Source organism: Pristis pectinata, chromosome 16, assembly GCF_009764475.1.
Source record: "Pristis pectinata isolate sPriPec2 chromosome 16, sPriPec2.1.pri, whole genome shotgun sequence".
Taxonomy (NCBI): domain Eukaryota; kingdom Metazoa; phylum Chordata; class Chondrichthyes; order Rhinopristiformes; family Pristidae; genus Pristis; species Pristis pectinata.
Window position 1 is genome coordinate 45,211,216 of NC_067420.1, and position 21,442 is coordinate 45,232,657.

The window sequence follows — 21,442 nt, forward strand, 5'->3', positions numbered from 1 at the left end:
GAAACCCACGTAGACACAGGAAGAATGTACAAACTCCTTACAGACAGTGGCTGGAATTGAACAGAGGTCACTGGCGCTGTAATAGTGTTACACTAACCACTACACTACCATGCCTGCCCTCTCAACCACTCTCTGAAAAAGAAAACTTACCCCTGAAATTCCCTTTAAAATTCCTTCCCCTCACAATAAACCTGCCTTCTTGTTTTTGATACCCCAACCATGATAAAAAGATTCTGACTATCTGCCCTATCTATTCCGCTTATAATTTTATATACCTTTATCAGGTCGTCTCTCAGCCTTGTTCACTCCAGGGAAAACAAGCCCAGCCTGTCCACTCTCTCCCCATAACTAAAGTCCTCCAATCCAGGCAACATCCTGGTGAATCTCCTCCGCACTCTCAAGTGCAGTCACATCCTTCCTATATGGTGTCAACCAGAACTACACACAATACTGCCAAGTGTGGTCTAACCAGTGTTGTAAATTCTCAACCCTTGTATTCAGTGCCCTGACCTATGAAGGCAAGTATGCCATACGCCTTCTTCACCACCCTATCCCTATTTTCTGTAGCTGTGACACTTTACTCTGTACTGTTATTGTTTTTACCTGTACTACATCAATGCACTCTGTACTGACTCAATGTAACTGCAGTGTGTAATGAATTGACCTGTACGATCGGTATGCAAGACAAGTTTTTCACTGTACCTCAGTACAAATGACAATAATAAACTAATACCAATACCTGTGTTGCCACTTTCAGGGAACTATGGACTTGAACTCCAAGGTCCCTCTGTTCATCGACATTCCTTAGGACCTACCATTTACTGTACATGTGCTACTACATTTGACTTCCAAAAATGCCTTCACTTCACAGTTATCAGGATGCTGCAGTTGTGACCAGTAACCCAGATACAGACACCAAAATTCAAATGCCACCATGGCAGCAGTAAAATATATATTAAATTAATAATCTGGCATTAAACAAACCTAGTTGATAGTATTAATCACCACAGGGTTCTTGTAAAACCTCATGTGGTCCATGGAGGTCCTTCAGGGGAGGATGTCTACTATCCTTACTGGTCTGGCCAGAGTGATTGAGTCATAAATGCCCCATGAAATAGTCTAGCATGCACTCATTTCAAGGGCAGTGAGAAATGGGCCTTAAATGCTTGCTTTGTCAGCAATGCTGAAATACCAAAAGAAAATTGGAGGGTAAAGTGGACAAAACAAGGGCATGGGACAAAATCAGACCTCCCTTTCAAAGCGTAAGCACCAGCTTGAAAAGTTGAATGGCCTCTTTCATGTACTATTGTGCCTCAGATCGTTTGTTACTGTAGGATATTATAGGATGTGATTACCTGGATATCCTGCTCAGTATTAACTAACCTGTACCTTTAACCTTTGGTTCCATTCAAGGCCAGGATGGTACAGACATTGACCGTCCACAGTGGCCAGTTGCATCAGTGCTCACAGCTCGTCTTCGCCGCCTCATAACAGCCTACCAACGCTGCAATCGCAAGGAGCTGGTGAGGATGGAATCGCTGGCTCGCAATAACCGGCGTCGCTGGTATCCGCAGGATGAGATCTGGGGAAGGGTACCAGAAATGGACATTGTTACCATGGAAATCCAGCAAAGGTAAATGTTTGGGGGCGGTGGGGGCATTCTGTTGCAGTTCTCCTGATCTGGGGGAATAAGGTGGGTGTACCTGGGGTTAGAGCTTGGTTTGTTGTGTCTGTGACCCAGTAGCTTGACAGCACTCTCTCTAACTTGGCTCGTGGCTTGTTGGGTACATAGGTCTGGAAACCAGGGAGGCCTTACAAAGCTTGATGTCTTGACTGGTTCAGCTCCCAATTACTGTGCTGATGTAGATTTTGGCCAAACTTGAGGAAGAACATTAATTATATGGTCACGGTTTAACAGCTCGCTTTTAGAAGTAGCATGGTTTTATCAAATACTGTACAATGGAACTTTTGTTCTTGGAATATGGTTTACAAAGCAGCTTGGATAATTTGATTGAATTAAATTGAGCATGTGTCACATTCCAAAGTTTTGTCTGGATCTGCACGTTGCACAGATTCTTTGAGCAACAGATTCTGACGGTTTACAGGAATAAGTCTTTTGTGGAAGAACCATTATTGCCTTTCCCCTCCAGATTGCCCTGGGCTGGAATTCATGCACAAATCCAGGCAGTGAACTTTGACAAGATGAAACATTTTTGGTCAGAGGGAGGTCAAACCACTCTTTGCGATGCGGGAGGAAACCGGAGCACCTGGCGAGAACCCAGTCAGTCACTGGAAATGCTGCAAACTCCACACATAGCAGTCAGGACTGAACCTGGGTTGCTGCTTTCCAAGGCAGCTCACAGAGATCATTTGGGTTATTCACAACGGGGCATATTTGAGAAAAAAGTTGTTGGTTTACATTTTCTCAGAGGGTAATCCCCAACTCCTTTTTGTTTTAAGGTGGACAAGGAGGGAACAGACAGATTTCTACCGCGTAGTCTCAACATTTGGTGTGGTTTATGATCCAGACAAGAAGCAGTTTGACTGGAACCAGTTCCGCAGTTTTGCCAGGTTAGAGAGAAAAACGGACGGGAGCCTGGAGAGGTATTTCCGAAGCTTCGTGGCTATGTGCCGGAATGTTTGCAGGCTGCCTCAGAGGAAAGAAGGTGAGAATTCTGACATGTTACTGTTCTGACATGTTAAAAGTTTGTTGAATTTCAGCCCAGCTAAATAAACATGGTTACCAGCTGGCTGGCTCCATAGGGGAGATGTGGCTCGATTTTTTTTCCTGCCCTCTGAATTGGCTGATTTCTGATGGAGCAGAGGTAGGGATGGTGTCAATGATAACATGACCCTCGAGTGGATATGGGAAGTTAAGTGGTTGGGTGTGGTGTGGTGGATTGTGCCTGTGGTTCAGTCTGTTATCTAGCAAGTGGAGAGTGACTGACCATCAGTCATACCTCAGCATGAACCTACAGAGGAAAGGAAAGTGAGAGAAATGAAGGAAACTACAGAGGGATGGAGAATCAAAAAAATTGCAGATGCTAGAAACCTGAAACAAAAACATAAAACTGCTGAAAAGAACTCAGCAGGTCAAGCAGCATTGTGGGAACAGAAGCAGTCAACGTTTCGGGTTTGCAACCTTTCGTGGAGACTGGGCGAGGCGGAGGTATAAGTTTTCATTGGGAGGAATGTAGAACAGAGAGTATCCATGGTAGGATGAGATGAAATAGCTTAATGGGGACACTAAACTTCTCGGAATGTGTATTGAGTTGTTAATGGCAAGGTTGTGGGACTTGCCCAGCAAGCTAGACTTATGCATATAGGATAAAAAGAACAAAATAGAAAATGCTGGAAAACTAAGCAGGTCAGACAGCAGGAAAGAGAAACAGTTATTGTTTCAGATGAGGAATCCTTCAGACCTGAGAGAGAGAAGTTAGTCTGGGTAACGAAGAAATGTGGATGGTAGAGTGAATACACGGCAGCTGGGATAAGGGCTAGAATTTTGCCATCAGTGACTGAGCAGGCAGTGTGGAAGAATGTACACATTTACCCTGCTTCTACAGAAGGAAGCTGATTCTCGGAGCTAGTACAATGCAAAGGTATTGTTTTATTATGCTTTTGGTACAGACATCAGAAGAGATGTTCTGTCCTGTGAACATTGAAACTCGAAGCACCAGTTTCTAACTGACTACTTCTTCATTGTTTCAGAGGCTTCCGATCCAAACATTTTTGTCGAGCCCATCACTGAGGAACGAGCTTCAAGGACTCTGTACCGGATAGAGTTGTTGCGCAAGGTTCGGGAGCAAGTCCTCCGGAGCCCGCAGCTGAACGAACGGCTGAAACTCTGCCGTCCCAGCCTGTACCTGCCGGTGTGGTGGGAATGTGGTAAACATGACCGTGACTTGCTAATCGGCACTGCCAAGCATGGTCTCAGCAGGACAGATTACTACATCCTAAACGATCCTCAGCTTTCCTTCCGAGAGGCTCACAGAAACTACGTGCAGAACGGGAACACCTACTTCCAAAACGTGCCGGCACCTTGCAGCCAGTCTTCACTCAACTTCAGCCAGTCTGCTTCTCCTGCATCCACTGTGCTCACTCTGGGGGAGAAGGACAATATTGAGCAGATTGATGTGGAGCAGGAGAAGATGGAGGAGGCTTTGGATGATCCGAGCCCCCAGGTAGGAATGCTCAGCGAGTGTTCGGAAGTGAAGAACGAAGAGGGTGCTGCTGATGCTGTAAACAAGTGCAGCACTGCCCAAGCTAACCTCAGTCCAGCTGATTCAGTGGCTGCAGGGAATGAATGGGGAGCTGTCAATTGCACACAGACCAAGTTTTACACTGTGCCGAAAACACACATCAAGTCTGAAGAGGCGAATGATGTGGGTGGAATCTGTGCAGATGGAGATGGAGTGGAAAGTTCACAGAAGCCTGTGCTTGAATCTTGCAGCAGTGCAGAAACTGTGCCATTGAGAAATTTGCAGCCTATCTGTGTCGGTACTGTCCAGTCACCAGTGAACTGTCTAAGCTTTCTGCAGGTGAAATCCAACGGTGTGTTAGAAGTGCACCCTGCATCTGAGGAGATGGTGGATACTTCAGCACCTGTGTGTGGTGTTGCTGGAGTGCAGCCCGTGTTGGATACAGTGCTTGGTGCCATTTCTAAGTGTGACCTTGTGCAGGACAAGCAGGTTAAAGTGGAAAATGAATGTACAGTGGATAAGAGCTCGACAGAGGTTACTGATGGTGAGACGCCTGTGGGGGAACACATTTATGACATGCAGATTGACTATCCAGGCGTTTGTCACACACAGACTACAACCAATAGCACAGATAAAACATGGAGTAAAGCCGGCCAGCTGGCTGAATCGAACTTTTCAGCTGCTGTGCCTGCAAGTCCGGAAGCCACCAATGGTTCAAAGCCGACTGAAGCTGTGACAGGCACTGATCAGCAAGGTGTGGCTATGGATGAGACTAGCTCAGCAGAGCAGGTGGGCGTCATGACTGTTGCAAATGATGAATCAGACCACCCAGAGTTCGAGACAATTGCTGCAAAAAGCCTGCCGAGTGGAGCCCAGTCGCTTGGAGGTGCTTATTCAATGGTGAAGACAATGCAGGATGAGCCAGAATCGTCCTCAGCCCATGAGGGCATTGTTCCCATAAAGAGGGAGCTGACAATCAGGCATCTCCTTGAGGACTGCATGAAAGACAGTCTCTGTGAAACAGAAGAGAAATCTGAGGAAGATAATTCACAGCCTGAAGGTAGCTGCTTTTCAATCTGTTGAAACTGGGGGTAAAAACAAGCAAAGAATTGTAAGGGATTCATAAGGTTCACTGTACATGAGAATTTTTCTTAAATTTACTTTTATTATTCTTGAAACTATCAAATCTTTAAAATTTTGAGTTTGCATCAGATTGTTTGAACATTTCCTGTTGTGTTTGCATGCTACAAACTATGAGCATTGCAGTTGAGCTTGATCCTGAGCTAAGCTAAAGGGGTTGAACTGGGAGAGAGCTGCATAGATTGGGCTTGCACTGGCTGATATGTAGCAGGTCAGAGGAGCGATCGAGCTGAGTTATGATTAGTTGGAGCAATGGCATTTACCCTTGGAGAGGAGTCCAGGACAAGGGGCAAAAGCTGAAAGTTAGAACCAGGTAGATCAGGGATGGTCAGGAGATCCTTCTTCACACAAAGGGGAGTGGAAATTTAATGTTTCTCATCCCCTCCCCCTCCTTCCACCTTTTCTCTTGCTCATCAAAAACTGAGGGCCTGCCATAAAAATTCCAAGCTGTTGCTGGATGTTAAGTAAGGCAATTCACAGTTTTGTAGCCAAGGCAGGTACAAATCAACCACACTGAAGGATGGAGGCTGAATTGTCCCCTTCTGTTGTTTGGTCACAGCAGTTAGTAACCAAAATGGTGACCAGGCTGGTATCAGAGGCAAAGGCTTTAGTCATTCAAGAGGGGGTTTGGGAACCAAAGCACAGGTTTATGTTAAAGGCACTATATTAATACCTATGGATTTTTCCGTGGAATGAGGTGCAACAAAGTAGCTCACCTTTTTAAAGGAATAACTTGCATTTGTAAATATCTCCAGCATAGAAGAAACACCCATGGCACATCACAGAAACCTAAGGGAACAAAAACAGACATGCATGTACCCAGCATGTGAAGTTCTGATTGATGCCCATCATACTAAATGTTACTTGTAGCCAGAGGTAAAGGCTGTGATGGAGAAGTGAATTCTCTGGCCAGCTATGTCCCAACCTCAGTGTCCTTTTGAATTATTATTGAAGATGTTAGAGTATAAAATCAAGTCTTGTTAAGATTGTACAGGGCTTTGGTGGGGCCATACCTTGAGCCTTTGTACCTAAGGAAAGAAAAGTTACCTTACAGTGCAGTGTTTTTGGTACAAGGGGAACAAAGCAAGCAGGGTGGCATTAACTGCCCATCGTATTGTATTGAGACGTTGATTCAAGCATACCATGTGGGACTGGGCTGTTTGTTGTATTTTCCTGTGAATGTTCGTCAGTTGGCTGATTACCCTATTTATGGAATTCAACTTTACAACTTGGCAGTGCAAGATTTCAACTTAAAATCTCTGAGTTTCCAGAGCAGGATCATAACTGGGCGGCGCTTGTTGGGTAACTCCAGCTGTTGTTACAATAAGCATGTTGGTCTTCTCAGCTATCCCACTGAAGAATTTTGATGAGGAGAGCAACACTTCTACCAGCCTGGTCCAAGATGAGATCCAGGACACCCTCCTTCAGGATATCCGAGAACCAACCATTGCTCAGCTGTTACAAGAGAAAACACTCTACTCTTCTGCTGAGTGGCCTAAGGTGAGTCTGAGTACAAACACCAACTTCACAAGGCTCATTCCCGTGGCCATTTCAGTGACATCTTTCAGATGAGCCGGTAAATAGGGGCCCCCAACTTTAACCTCTCAGGTGAATGGAAAAAATCCCTTGGCATTAATTGGAGAACAGGATTTTCCCCAATGTCCTAGCCAATATTTATATCCCATCCAGCGCCTTGTAAACACATTATCTGAGCATTTTTTCTCATTGCTGTGTGTAGGAGCTTAATTGGCCGACTTATGCCTTAGTGCAACTGACATAAAGTAAATTGTTAGATGTTAAGCACTTTGGGATGTTCAGAGGTCATGAAAGACTATATAATGTAAGCTTTTTCTTTACGCCTGTTCAGACTGTTCATAAACTCTCTCCTTTGATTAGAACGGAGCATGTCTCTTTTACCTGGAACTGACAGATTTCCATTGACTTGTCACACTTTTCTTATTTTCATTCCCTCAGGATCGAGTTATCATAAATCGCATCGACAACATCTGTCACGCCGTGTTGAAAGGGAAATGGCCGTCAGCACAACAGCAGAACCTTGAACCTGCTGGTGTGATGTATTCCATGGCTGCCCCTGCAGAGGGTCTGAACGTGAGGAGCTGCCTCAGTGTTCCCATGCAGGCTGCACATACTCTCAGCTTTGCTGATGGCTCTGTCTCCTCCCATCAGCTTCCAAAGGCAAGTCCTGCAGCTGTCTGCATCTCATCTTCTGCTACTATTGGTAGCCCCCACCATTACTACTGACTTCCCAGATGTAACAGGGCACCGAGGGATGGAGGGTGGTGCTTAGAGTGAGGAGGAAGTGAAGAGGTAGAAGTCCAGAGCCTAAGTTTCCTTTGGGCTGCTCACAGGGACGATGCGTGCCAGAAATAGGTTGTACAGACATCCCCAGGTTTTGGAAGACCTGACTTGCAGAGATCTGAATTTACACAAATTCTTCCTTGTCAAAAATAAGTTTGGCTGCTGTTCAACCTTTTAAAAAAACACTACAATCTAAAATGAACACTGAACTGTTTTTCCCAAACCAGAAGTTGGGTGATTTCTTCCCTTATCGATAGCCCACGATGATGAAAAGAATGCAGTAGTGATGTCAAGAGAAATCTGAAAATACTGTTAGTCGCATACCTGTTAGTCCACATAGACAAGAGAAATAGAAGTATTACCATCCCACAATAAAATAATTTCATATTGCTTCCCCAGATCAAACAACAATAGAAATTATTGTTCAGTTAAAGACTGAATCAGAAGTAGTTGATAGCCTAAACTCAGCAATATAATTACCGAGGACATTTTTAAATGGAAATTCAATTTAATAATCATTAACATTGTATTTCAGACAAAATCTGCTGCCCAGGTATTTTTCCTTTCTAAGTCCATGCATCAGATTGTAGTATCTACACAGATCTTGGTTATGGAGGAAATTGTTCGCTTCTGACTTGGGGAACTTTGGTTTATGGGCAGTCCTCAGAAATGGAGCCCTTGTGTACCCCAGGGACTGCCTGTATAGAATTATATGTCACTAAAGGAGACCCTTCGACAGCCACGCCAGCTCTTTTTAGTCAGTCCCACTGCCCTGCCTTATCCCCAAAAACTTGCAGGTACTTCACCCTTCCAGTATTTATTCAATTCCCTTTTGTAAGTTACCATTGAACCTGCTTCCTTCATCCTTTCAGGACAGCAGTTCTAATTTCCTTAACTACCTTGAAGGTTTCTTTGTGATGAAGTCAGACATGGGCAAGGAAACCTCCTGTTCACCACCTCCTATCCACCCTCAGCGGGTCAGTGCTCCTCCACATTGAACAGCGTGGAAGATGCACTTGGAGTAACAAGTGCACAGAATGTACTTTGTGTCCATCACTCGGTAACACCACTGCTGCCTGAGCTGACCAAGTCCTGTAGGATGGAGCTGCCAGACTGGGTCTGCGGCAGGTAGTGAGTGAACCAACACCTCATCCTTGCCAGTCACCTGTAGCTGATACATCTGTCCACAACACATTGTAACCACCACACAGACCTTGTGGAGCCAAAAGGCTTCCTTCACATTGAGGACAGTTTGTACCATGGTGTTTGGCACGTGCTAAATGGAATAGACTCAGAACCGTCTGGCAGTAAACTTCTCAGCATGCATGAGGCTCTGTCATCATCAACAGAGATGTATACCAGCTCAATCAGTAATCCCCTGGCCCAGCATATCCCTCACTACTGTTACAGTCAATCCAACAATGTGAAAAATTGGCCAGTAATGTCCTGTTCACAAAAAAAGCAGGACAAATTCAGTGCAGTTAACTGCTGCCCAGGCAGTCTTCTCTCAATAATCAGAGGCATTGGAGCAAATTTCCTCTTTGGTGTCTGATAAGCCGCATCTCTCTTCTTGTAATGGTTTTCCTGTTTACATTCCTGCTGAATACTTCTGGATTCCTGTCTGTGGATGCTACCAGTCCTTTCCCATGCTCTCTCACTGCATCTGTTATTTCCTTTCTTACTTCCCTTGATGGAATCACTTTGGTTCTTGCTTGTTCACCATCTGGCCTCGTCATGTGCGTTTCTCTTTCTGCTGTCCATCTGTTTTGTCATCCAAGGAGCAGTGGCTTTAATTTCCCTACCCTCCTTCCACATGGAAGTGAACCTAGACATTAGCAGAAACATCTGTGCCTTAAAGACTTCCTATTATTGAATTACAGTTTGCCTGCAATACCTTGATTCCTTTTTACCTCAGCTAGATGTGTTTTCATCCAACTGAGTGACCCTGTTCTAATTGACGTTTTACCTTGAAGTGATCTAGATCCTTCTCCACGATACTAAACATGATGATATTCTGATTCCTAAATTTTCCCTGAAACTTGCTCCACACGACCTTGCTCATTTCCCTGAGCCAAGTCCGGCAATGCTGCCTTCCTTGTTGGGCCAGAACCATACTTATCACTAAGTTATCTGGAACACACTTAAACTCCTCCTCTCTGTGTTATTCCTGTCCTACCCCTTTGTCAGTGATGCATCATCCTCTCACTGAACATTGGGAAGATTGGAACCATAGTTTCTGGCCCACATCATAGCCTGTGCTCTCTTGCCATGAGTGAAAACCCAGAGGAACAATCGGGGGTGATTTACAATTTCTTTAAAAGAAAACTAATTTTTAAGGGCGGTAGCTGTGTCTGGCAAAGCCAGGTTTTAGTGCCCTTGGAAAGAGGTGATGAGCTGATGCCTTGAATCACTGCAGTCCTTTTGGTGAAGGTACTTCCATTATACTTTTAGATAGGGAGTTCCAGGATTTAGATCCAGCAGCAGTGAAGGAATGGTGATACATTTCTAGGTCAGAACAATGTGTGAGTCGCTGGTGCTCCCATTCACTTGTTTTCCTTCTCGTTTGTGGTGGTAGAGGTAGTAGGATTGGGAGGTGCTGTCGTAGTAGCCTTGGCAAGTAATTGCAGTGCATTTTGTTGATGGCACACACTGTAGCTGCAGTGCACCTTTGCTGGAGGGAGTAGACGTTTACATTTATGAATGGGGTGCCCATCAAGTGGACTACTTTGTCCTGCATAGTGTCAAGTTACTTGAATGTTGTTGGAACCGCACTCATCCAGGCAAGTTGGGAATATTCCATCACGATCCTGACTGGTGCTTTATAGGTGTTAGAAATGGGGAGGTGAGTCACTCACCACAGGGTACACAACCTTTGGACCTGTTCTTACAGCACCATGTGTATAATGGCTGGTTCAGTTAAGTTTCTCCTTGTTGGTGCCCTTCTGGACGGTGATGGTTGAGGACTTGGCAGTAACGGCAGGGGTAGGTGGTTAGAGTCTGTCCTGTTTGAGACAGCTGATGTATTTCCTTGACCTGGATCATGTCAGTATTCTACTGTGAAATGGGTTACATCTCTCCTGGTTTGTGTACAACTGCTGTAGGGTTTTATTCTCTTTCTAAGATTGTCATGAGTGTTGCTGACACATTGCAATTCTATTTGGAAAGCAGGAGAGCTTACTTGCATTAACGTTCCCGAGGGATCAAAGGAGAAGGAGGCGGAAATACGAGTTTGAGACAGATCGAGGTGCAAAGAGGAAGAGCCAGGAGGAGGCAGTCCCAATTCTCACACGCCCTCCTATAATTTTGAATGGGTGGCAGGAAACTGCCATGGACCTTTCAAAGGCATCTGAAGAGGCTCCTGGCTCTGTGCCAGTCATTATTAGTACAAGCACCCCGAAGCTGGGCTCACTGGACCCCTCAACTGCTTTCAGGGCAGACATGGCCGGGATTCTGCAGGCAGGCCTCGTCCATCCAGTCACAGGACAGGTGATAAACGGCGCCTATAGAGGAGATGACACATCGAGGAGGAGGAGAGGGCGACGAAAGAATGTTGAAGGTGTTGATATCCTCTTCATGAAGGAGAAAAAGCCAGAGAATCTGGTAGGTGAAGAGCAGTCTGCTCAGTAAGGCTTAGCCACAAGAACCAATGGCACAAGGAAACGGAATAGTCTTGTCCTCAGCAGCCTGTGATTACGTCAAGCACTGTCTAGTTTGTCTCTCCTTTGTTGCATGAGTTTGAGATGCATTAGATTAAGAAACTTGAATCCCATGGAACAATTCAAAACAAAAACTATGGTGAATAAATTTCAAATCATTTAGTCAGCCTTATAACAGTAACTTTCACCCTTTCCCCACTCTGTAGCCAGTACCCCTGTACAAGCTTCTCCTGCTTAAAGCACCCCTCGTTATGGTGTATCTAAGCTCCCTCTGGTTGTTTGGAGATGCTGCTGCTTACTGAGACATTCCACATCTCAGACCTTCTGACCACTGAGGTTTACATGAGAGTGAAGGGTTTGGCTCATTCAGGCTGATTGTATAGAGTTCTGAAATAGATATTCTGAAAATTTTATTGCTAATTTCTTATCAGACCAGAGAAAAGTTAAGCTGCACTTGGGGAGACCAGGATTAATCAAGGGTAGTCAGCATGGGTTTGTTAAGGGAAGGTCCTGTTTGATTGAGGTGATTAAGTGTGTCGATGAGGGCAGTGTGGTCAATATCGTGTATGTGTGCCTTTGGCAATGGTCCCACATGGGAGACAAGTCTCCTAGCAGAGGGTGGTGGATCTCTGGAATTCTCTACCTTGGAAGGTTGTGGAGGCAAGATCACTGGAGGTATTTAAAGAGGCAGTACCGTTGGATAGATTTTTGAAAGGTCGGGAATTGAGGGCAACGTGGAGGTGAGGCTTGGGGCAGATCAGCCAAAGTCATTTTGAATGGCAAAGTAAGCTTGAGGGATGGAGTAGCCTAATCCTGCTCCTATTTTCTTATATTCTTCTGATCTGAGAGGTGTGAACCCATGATTCTGGGCAGTTTAGCAAATGGGTCCAATTTGGTATGATGACAGGAGGCGGATCTGATGGTTGGGGGTTGTTGCTGTAATTTGGAAGCCTCTGACCAATGATGTACCACAGGGGTCAGTGCTGGGATCTTGGTGTTTGTTATATACGTTAGTAATCTGGATGTGAATGTTAGAGGTACGATTAGTGAGTTCACAGATGACACAAATTTGTGGTGTTAATAATGAGGAGGATAGTCTTCGGCTACAGAACTATATTGATCAGTTGGTAAATTGGGCAGAAGTGGCAGGTCCTGACAAAATGAGGTGATACAGTTTGGGATGACTAGTAATGCTATGACATCTATGATGAATGGCAGGACCCTAGGAAATGCTGAGGAAAAGAGGGAGCTCTGTATACATGTTGAAGGATCCCTAGCACAGGTAGATAAGATGGTGAAGAAGGCATTTGGAAAACTTGCGTGCATTAGCTGGGGCTTAGAATTTAACAGTTGGGAGGTTATGGTACAGCTTTAAAAAACATTGGTTAAGCCACAGCTGGGGTACTGTGTACAGTTCTGGTCACAACACTTATTAGGAAGGTGGTGATTGCTCTGGAGAGAGTACAGAGGAGATTCACCAGGGTGCTTAAAAACAAACTGCTGGAGGAAGTCAGTGGATCAGGCAGCATCTGTGGAGGCAAAGGGATCATTGATGTTTCGGGTCAAGACCCTAATCAGGACTGAGAGTGCGGAGGGGAGATGGCCAGTATAAAGGGGTGAGATGGGGGCTAGCAGGTGATAGGTGGAGCCAGGTGAGGAGGGGAATGATGGGCGGGTGGAGTTGGGAGACAGTGGCTGGTGGATGATGGGCACAGACGGGGGCAGATGGAGCTGGGTGGAGGTAGAGACAGAGGCTGGAAGGTGATGTGGAGACACAAGAGGCAGCAGATGCTGGAATTTGCTGAGTCAGGAAGGTGATAAGGGAGGGATGGTGAGCGGGTGGAACCAAGTGCGAGAGAGAGAGAGAGATAAAACTGGGTGATGGTGGGGGTAGGAGAGCACAGGTTGGGAGTACGTGGGTGGACCAGTCGAAGAGAGAAGGAGCAGAGAGGGTGCAGGGTACCTGAAAATGGAAGATTCAATGTTCATATCATTGGGTTGTTGTTGTTCCTCTAGTTAGTGTTTGGCCTCATCCTGGCAGTGGAGAAGGTTGAGGATGGACAAGGTGGTGTGGGGACAGGAAGGGAAATTGAATGACATGAATTTGGGAGCTAAAGGTGGCCTTTGTGCACAGCAATAGTGCTCCACAAAATGGTTGCGTAGTCTGTCCGCTGATGTAGAGGAGGCCACATTGAGAGCACTGAATGCAGTAAACAAGGTTAGGGGAGGTTCATGTGAATCTTTGGAAGGGCTGTTTAGGTCCCTGGAGGGTGGTGATGGAGGGGGTGTAGAGACAGGTGTTGCATCTCCTGCAGTTGCAGGGAATGTGCCAGGGGACGGGGAGGGTTGAGTGGGTAGGGATGAGCCACCCAGGGAGTGGTCCTTGTGGAAAGCAGAAAAGTGTAGGCAGGGGAAGATTGACTGGTATTTACTGTTGAGAAGGTCATGGAAGTCTGGGGATTTGAGAAACGGAAGTGATTAGAACACAGAACAGTACAGCACAGGGATAGACCACGATGTTGTGCCAAACTATTTAAACTAGTAATTAAATGCCTAACTAAACTAGTCCCTTCTGCCTGCACAAGGTCCATACTCCTCCTTTCTCTGCTTATTCATGTGATGTCCTAAAACCTGTTCACATTACAAACGAGAAGGTGCTGGCAGTTTTGAGGCACATAAAGGTGGATAAATCCCTGGGACATGAGTGAGTATATCCTAGGATGTTTTGCAAAGCAAGGGAAGGAATTGTGGGGACCCTGGCAGAGATATTTGCATCTTCCTTAGCTACGGGTGAGATACCAAAAGGCTGAATGGTGGCTAATGTTGTGCCTTTGTTTAAGAAGGGCTGTGAGGACAAGCCACAAGGCTACAGGCAGCTGAGCTAAACATCAGTGGTGGGAAAGTTACTGGAGGGGATTCTGAGAGGAAGGATCTACCTGCATTTAGAAAGGCAAGGTCTGATTAGAGATAGCATAGCTTTGTGTGTGATAAATCGTGTCATGAATTTGATTTGAGTTTTTTTGAGAAGGGAACCAAGAGGATTGACGAGGGCAAGGCAATAGTTGTTGTCTACATGGACTTTTGACAAGGTCCCACGTAGTAGCCTGGTCCAGAAGGTTAGATTACATGGGATCCAGGGTTAGCTAACCAACTGGATGCAAAATTAGCTTGTTGGTAGGAGTTGGAGAGTGTCTAATGAAGGGTTGTTTTTAGATTGGAGGCCTGTGACCAGCGGTATGCAGCAATTAATGATTTGGATGAGAATGTTGATGGTGTGATTTGTAACTGTGCAGATGACACCAAAATTGGTGGTGTGGTGGAAGAGGGTTGTCACAAGACAACAGGAAGAATGGAGTGCAGTAGGTTTTTAATAGGCGCAGTTGAGAAAACACTTAGGAAGAACGTTCAAGTTCAGGAGCAAGTGGATCAATAGCTTGACACAACACAAAGCTAAAGAAGGTTCCAGAGACAGGGTGGTTGGGGAGTGAGGAAAGTATTGACACTCATGAAGATCTTGAATATTACATTGAAGGCCAAGGATGTCCTACTCTCTTGTCTTCATGTGCTTAGCTTGGAAAATAGGAGAAATCGTTCAGTCCATTTAGTGAGATCATGGGTGATCTGTATATTAACTCCAGTGGCCATGGTTCCATATCCTCATTTAGCAAAGAGCTTATCAGCCTCAGATTTGAAATGATTGATTTTAGGCTGCTCTTTCTGTTCTCGTGGGAGAGAGTTCCACATTTCCACTTTAAGCACTCACTCCTCCACCACTGCGGCTGCAGTGTGTGCTGTCTACAAAATGCACTGCAGTTGTCCATCTCAGCTACTTCAGCAGCACCTCCCAAACCTTTGATCTCTACCCCAAGAAGGACAAAGAGGAGCAGCACCTGCAGATTTCTCTACAGGTCATGCACCACCCTGGCTTGAAAATATATTGTCATTGGGTCTGTATCCTGGAACTCCTTCCCCAAGAACACTGTGGGAGTAGTTCACCAGAAGGACTGCAACAGTTTAAGAGGTTGGCTGAAGGGCATTTAGAGATGGGCAGTAAATGCCAGCCTTGGCAGCGATGTTCATATCCCAGAAACAAATAAGTAAACATATGGGCTATTTCTGCACCAAGAGATAAAGCCGTCTGTTTGCTAAGTTTGATAAATGGTTTCAAAATGATGAGAGGTTTGAATAAAGTCATTCAGTAAACAAAGTTTATACATTTTGGCTGAAGATCTGAGTGGAGAGGAGTTTTTTTTTCCACTGAGTGTAAAATTTCAGTGGTGGAAACTGATTCCCAAAGGCTGGTTCTCAGGTATTGGAGAATGGGAAGTCAGCTGTTTATGGAGGAAAGGCAGGTTGTGGGACCAAGCACGGTGCTCTTTCCAAAAGTCCAAGCAGGTACGGGCGTGCAGGGCCCAATTGCCATGATTCTCATTCAGGGTTCTCTTTTTAATGAAGGAGACAGGCCTGTCGAAGCAGCTTTTCTCTGGGGCAGCTCGCTCAGCTGACAACATGGCCAGCATGATGATTAAACTCCCTCAGGGCAAGCAGCAACTGGCAAACGAGGAGGAAGAGAAAAACAAGAGTCTGATTGAGTGGTTGAGGCAGCATCCCACGTACACCATGGACGTGTCCAACCTGTCTCCCGTGAGTATGCTGTTACTGTGCCTTCAGCCTGAGCTATCTGAGATGCATTGCAGCAACTTGCCAAGGCACCTCATGTACCTGTGACATCCACCTTATGGGTGGACATCAGGTTTGGTAGGAGCCACACACCATCCAAGTAACACACTGTGGTGATGTGGAAATCCATCACTTGTCCTTCCTTGACAAAGCAGTGAGTGCTGTATTGAGTTAGGCTTCTTCCTTTATCATTGCTGGGTTCAAAACATCCATCTGGGGTGCAGTAGTCTAATGGTGTGATTGGCCTGAATCTCAGGAGGAGCTGACTACATTTTATATCAGTGGCCACTTACGTGCTGCCAGAGAGCAGCAGTTATCTGTACATTGTCATCTTCTTAAAGAGAGGCAGGAGAGAACTGAAAAGTATCAAATCAACAGCTTCCTTTCCACCCCATCCAACACAAGGCGAGACTATCTGATGGTTCTGTTTCTGTGGCAGAATTGCACCGCAATTTTACATGGCCTTTCAGAACGGCCGAAGCAGAGGAGGCATCGCTGCAAGGATCCCAGTAAACTGGACATCAACTCGCTGACTGGGGAGGAAAGGGTACCTGTCGTTCATAAGGGAAGTGGAAGGAAGGTAAGCGTGTGAGGAGAGATTGGGGCAGGGGTAAAACTGTGTAGTATAAAGGGCTGTAAATGAAGAGTTAACTCACTGTGATGGGGTTGGATCTGTAACTTAAAGCTGAGGTCCTCTTTGGGGTGGGAATGCAGCTCCATGACAAAGCTGCAGTGAGCTGCCAAAGTCCTTGCGCATTCCTCAGGAATAGAGAAGTGAGATGGAAGAATTCATCGAATAATTGAACAATACAGCACAGGAACATGCCAACAGTGATGCTTACCTATGCAAAACCCTTTGGCCATCAGGTACCTGTCCAAACACCTTTTTAAATGTAATTTTATCTGCCTCCACTACCTCCCCTGGCAACTCATTCCAGATATTCACCGACCTCTTTGTGGAAAAACTTACTCCTCAGTCTCCTGTGTTCCAGTGAGGATAAACCAGTGTATCCAATCTCTCCTTATAACTACAGCCCTCCATTCCAGGCAACATCCTGGTGAATCTCCTCTGCGCTCTCTTTAATGCTACCATATCCTCCTCGCTGTGTGGCAACCAGAACTATACACAATGCTCAAAGTGTGGTCTAACTAATGTTTTCTTATAGCTGCAACATAACCTCCCAACTCTTATACTCAATACCTCAACCTGTGAAGGCAAGCACACCATATGCCTTCTTCACTACCCTTTTCACCTGTGCCAGCACTTTCAGCAAGCTATAAACTTGCACCCTAATGTCTTTCCAAACATCAACGCTCCTAACCTTCTTGACATTCACTCTCTATCTCCTACCAGACTTTGACTTGCCAAAGTGCATGACCTCACATTTGTCTGGATTAAATTCCATTTACCATCTCTGCACCCAGCTTTCTGACTGATCTATAATCCACTGTATCCTTAGACAACCTTCTTCACTATGACTCCACCAATTTTCATGTATTCTGCAGATTTGCTAATCAGTCCACTTACATTCTCAATTCATGCCATTTATAAATATACAGTATATATATATATATCTCTGTATTACAAGTAACAGATCCCAGCACCAATCCCCGCAGTACACTATTTGTTACAGATTTCCAGTCAGATAAACACCCATCCATCACTACCCTCTGCCTCCTATCAGCAAGCCAAATTTGGATCCAGTTTCCTAATATGCCTCAGATCCCTTCTGCCTTAATCTTCTGGACCAACCTACTATGTGGGAACTTGTCAAAGGCTTTACTAAAATCCATGTAAACTGTGTCTACCACTCTGCCTTCATCAATCAGATTTGTAAGACGTGATACCCCCTGCACAAAACCGTGCTGACTCCTAACCAGTCCCTACCTTACATAAACCCTGTCCCTCAGAATCTTCTCCAACAACTTTCCTACCAGTGACAGAAGGCTCACCAGCCTGTGATTTATTCCTACTGCCCTTTTTTGATCAAGGGAACAACATTCGCTGTTCTCCAGTCTTCTGGTTCCTTGGCTAACAAGGATACAAAAATTTTCATCAGAGCCTCAGTAATCTCTTCTTCAGGTCACAGTGTAACACTTCCCTCAGCCTCCCGGGATTGATCCTGTCAGGCCCTGGGGATTTATCCACCCTAATGTACTCAATACTTCCTCCTTTCTGATACAGATGTGTTCCAGAATAACAGCATATCCCACCCCTAACCCTCTAGTTTCTCCGTGGTGAATACTGACGAGAAGTATTCATTTAGGATATCGCTCATATCTCCTGGCTCCATGCATAGATTGCCCCTCTGGTTCCTGAGGGGATCTATTCCTTCCTTACCTAACACCTTCTAATAGAAATGGTTTTAGATATAGAAAAAAACTTAAAGAAATTAGGACAAAAGGGGACGATGAAATGACTTTGGCAAGTAGGATTAAGGAGAACCCCCAAATCCTATTATAAACCTCAAGTGACTTGTTCAGTATCAATTTCCTATACCTAACAGACACTTCCTCCTTTTCCCTAATCAAGCCTTCACTATCCTCTGTTAACCTAAACTTACCATCTTTACTTCTTATCCTTACAGGGACATGCTACTCTGAACTCTTACTATCTCACTTTTAAACACCATCTTATCAGATGTTGTTTTCCCCTCTAGCAGCTGCTTCCGGTTGACCTCTCCCAGGTTCAAAGACTTCAATCACAAATAGACAAGAAGGTCCTCACTTCTGTATCCCAGTCAGTACTGGAGCTCTGGGGCTATGGCCTTTGGCAAAGGAACAGGTCCCAGCAAACTGAACGATGGCAACAGCTATTGGAGTCAGCACAAGCCAAAATATTTCCGGAGTGCACATTATTTAAATAATGTGATTTTTTCTGTCTGCTCATTGCAACTCCTATCCAATAGTGTAATCCAGTTGGAGTTCTGTTTACCTGACCTAATACACGTGACCTTGGATCATTACTAGCTCTTTCATAACAGGACTTAAGAGCAGAATCCAAATTACCACTTATAAAGAATGCTAATGAGAGGGGGTGCTGCGCTGTGGGAGGGGCGGTACTGAGGCAGGGTCGCACTGTGGGAGGGGCGGTACTGAGGGAGGGGTCGCACTGTGGGAGGGGTGGTACTGAGGGAGGGGTCGCACTGTGGGAGGGGTGGTACTGAGGGAGGGTCGCACTGTGGGAGGGGCGGTACTGAGGGAGGGGTCGCACTGTGGGAGGGTCGCACTGGGAGGGGCGGTACTGAGGGAGGGGTCGCACTGTGGGAGGGGTGGTACTGAGGGAGGGTCGCACTGTGGGAGGGGCGGTACTGAGGGAGTGTCGCACTGTTGGGGGGGCGGTACTGAGGGAGGGTCACACTGTGGGGGGGGGGTGGTACTGAGGGAGGGTCGCACTGTGGGAGGAGCGGTACTGAGGGAGTGCCATGCTGTGGGAGAGGTGGTGGTCGTGAATAAATGCCACCCTCCCGGGCAGGGAGGGAGGCAGTACTGTGGCAGTATCCAACATATCATTCTCCACCACTTCTGCCATCTCCAACGGGACCCCACCACCCAGCAAATCTTCCCGTCCCCACCCCTTTCTGCCTTTCGCAGGGACTGCTCTCTCCACGACTCCCTTGTTCACTCCTTTCCCACCACCCATCCCACTCCCACCCCGGGAACTTTCCACTGCCCCCGCCGTAGGTGCAACACCTGCCCCTACACCCACCTCCATCCAGGGACCCAAACAGTCCTTTCAGGTGAGACAGAGATTCACCTGCACCTCCCTTAATATCATCTACTGCATTCAGTGCTCCAAGTGTGGCCTCCTCTACATTGGTGAGACCAAACGCAGACTAGGGACCGTTTCGCAGAACACGTAACCGCGACCTGCATCTCCCCGTTGCCGGTCACTTCAACTCCCCCTCCCACACTATCACTGATATGTCAGTCCTTGGCCTCCTCCACTGCCAGGAGAGTTCCAAATCAAACTGGAGGAACAGCACCTCATTTTCCGACTTGGAACCTTGCAGCCACACCTCCCCCCCTGCCCCCCCCCCCCCCCCCCCCCCCCACTAACCATGCCTCTTCTTTTCTTCCATTTCCCAGCCTATCTCTTTTTCTACCCCTTTTTTTGCTCTCTTTCCTTCCCTGTGACCCATCCCCCGGTGGGTCTGCTCTCCCCTCCTCCCCCGCACCTGCCTATCACTATCTCTGACCTGCATCGACCTATCACCACCTTGTGCCCACCCCACCTCCCCTCTTCGGTCCACCTATCACTGCTCTGCTTTTCCCTCCTATATATTGGGCTTCCCCTTTTCCCATCTTCAGTCCTGAAGAAGGGTCCTGACCCGAAACGTTGACCGCCTGCTTTGCTCCACAGATGCTGCCTGGCCTGCTGAGTTCCTCCAGCATCATAGTTTTCATCCATATTCCAGCGTCTGCAGTCCTTTGTTTCTCTAGTACTGTGGCAGTGCCCTGCTGTGTGTGGGACGTTGCTCCACCAGAGCCACTCTGTCTCAGGGATAGTTTTGCAGATGAGATTTTAAGCCAGGGCCCTGGTTGCCAATTTAGGTTGATTCAAAGCATTAATCTTACACTCAGGAACTGTGGAGGAGTTCTTCTCAAAGTCTTTGGCAAAGATTCCTCCCTTAACCAAGCAGAGCTTCAGTTGCATTGATGGCGTACACTTGCTGACGGTGTAGTGGTGTTGTGCACAAATTGCCAGTTTGCTGCACAGTGGTTAGCACCTGTGGTTCGCATGTCATTTGTTCACTGGGATTCACCTCGGTCATGGGGGGGTGGCATGAGTCGGTGGGGGTGTACAAGTACAAACCATCACACAAGCTCTTTACCTTTGTGCACACCCAGCTGGGGGGAGCCATGGCACCACTGATAAAAGAGCTGGCACGGTGGCTGGATGCAAACCCAGAGTACGCTGTGGCACCGGAGTGGGCAGAAATCGTGAAGCACTCGGTAAGTCCATTGCACCTGGCCAGCGGGGCCAGAAGAGCCGCTTGTGTCTTTCTTTGCAGCTTGGTGTAAATTTGCAAAATGTTGCACTGAAATGTTAGGAACAGGGGTATAAGAACATAAGAATAGGGTGGGGGTGTGAGATCCGGCTGGTTGTACCCGCTCCGCTGATGGGAATGTGAGATCCAGCTGGTTGTAACTGCTCTGCTGATGGGGGTGTGTGATCTGTCAGGTAGTGCCCACTCCGCTGATGGGAATGTGAGATCCAGCTGGTTGTAACTGCTCTGCTGATGGGAATGTGAGATCCAGCTGGTTGTAACTGCTCTGCTGATGGGTGTGTGAGATCCGGCTGGTTGTAACTGCTCTGCTGATGGGTGTGTGAGATCCGGCTGGTTGTACTCACTCTGCTGGTGGGGTGTGTGATCTGTCGGGTAGTGCCCGCTCTGCTGATGGGGTGTGTGATCTGTCAGGTAGTGCCCGCTCTGCTGATGG

General features: G+C 46.5%; 1 protein-coding gene across 9 annotated transcripts in view; it reads left to right on the top strand.

Annotated features, from left to right (window-relative positions):
* The window catches only part of chd6 (chromodomain helicase DNA binding protein 6), a 162,044-nt gene that overhangs the window by 130,698 nt on the left and 9,904 nt on the right, over nucleotides 1-21,442 (top strand). For 8 of the 9 annotated variants that reach the window (XM_052031323.1, XM_052031325.1, XM_052031326.1 and 5 more), the window contains 9 exons: nucleotides 1,414-1,633; nucleotides 2,461-2,666; nucleotides 3,712-5,262; nucleotides 6,688-6,842; nucleotides 7,317-7,538; nucleotides 10,830-11,261; nucleotides 15,773-15,961; nucleotides 16,437-16,577; nucleotides 20,849-20,953. In XM_052031323.1, coding sequence (XP_051887283.1) covers nucleotides 1,414-1,633; nucleotides 2,461-2,666; nucleotides 3,712-5,262; nucleotides 6,688-6,842; nucleotides 7,317-7,538; nucleotides 10,830-11,261; nucleotides 15,773-15,961; nucleotides 16,437-16,577; nucleotides 20,849-20,953 — 3,221 coding nt within the window. The remainder of the gene's footprint in view (nucleotides 1-1,413; nucleotides 1,634-2,460; nucleotides 2,667-3,711; nucleotides 5,263-6,687; nucleotides 6,843-7,316; nucleotides 7,539-10,829; nucleotides 11,262-15,772; nucleotides 15,962-16,436; nucleotides 16,578-20,848; nucleotides 20,954-21,442) is intronic. The other variant, XM_052031330.1, reaches the window with a different exon arrangement.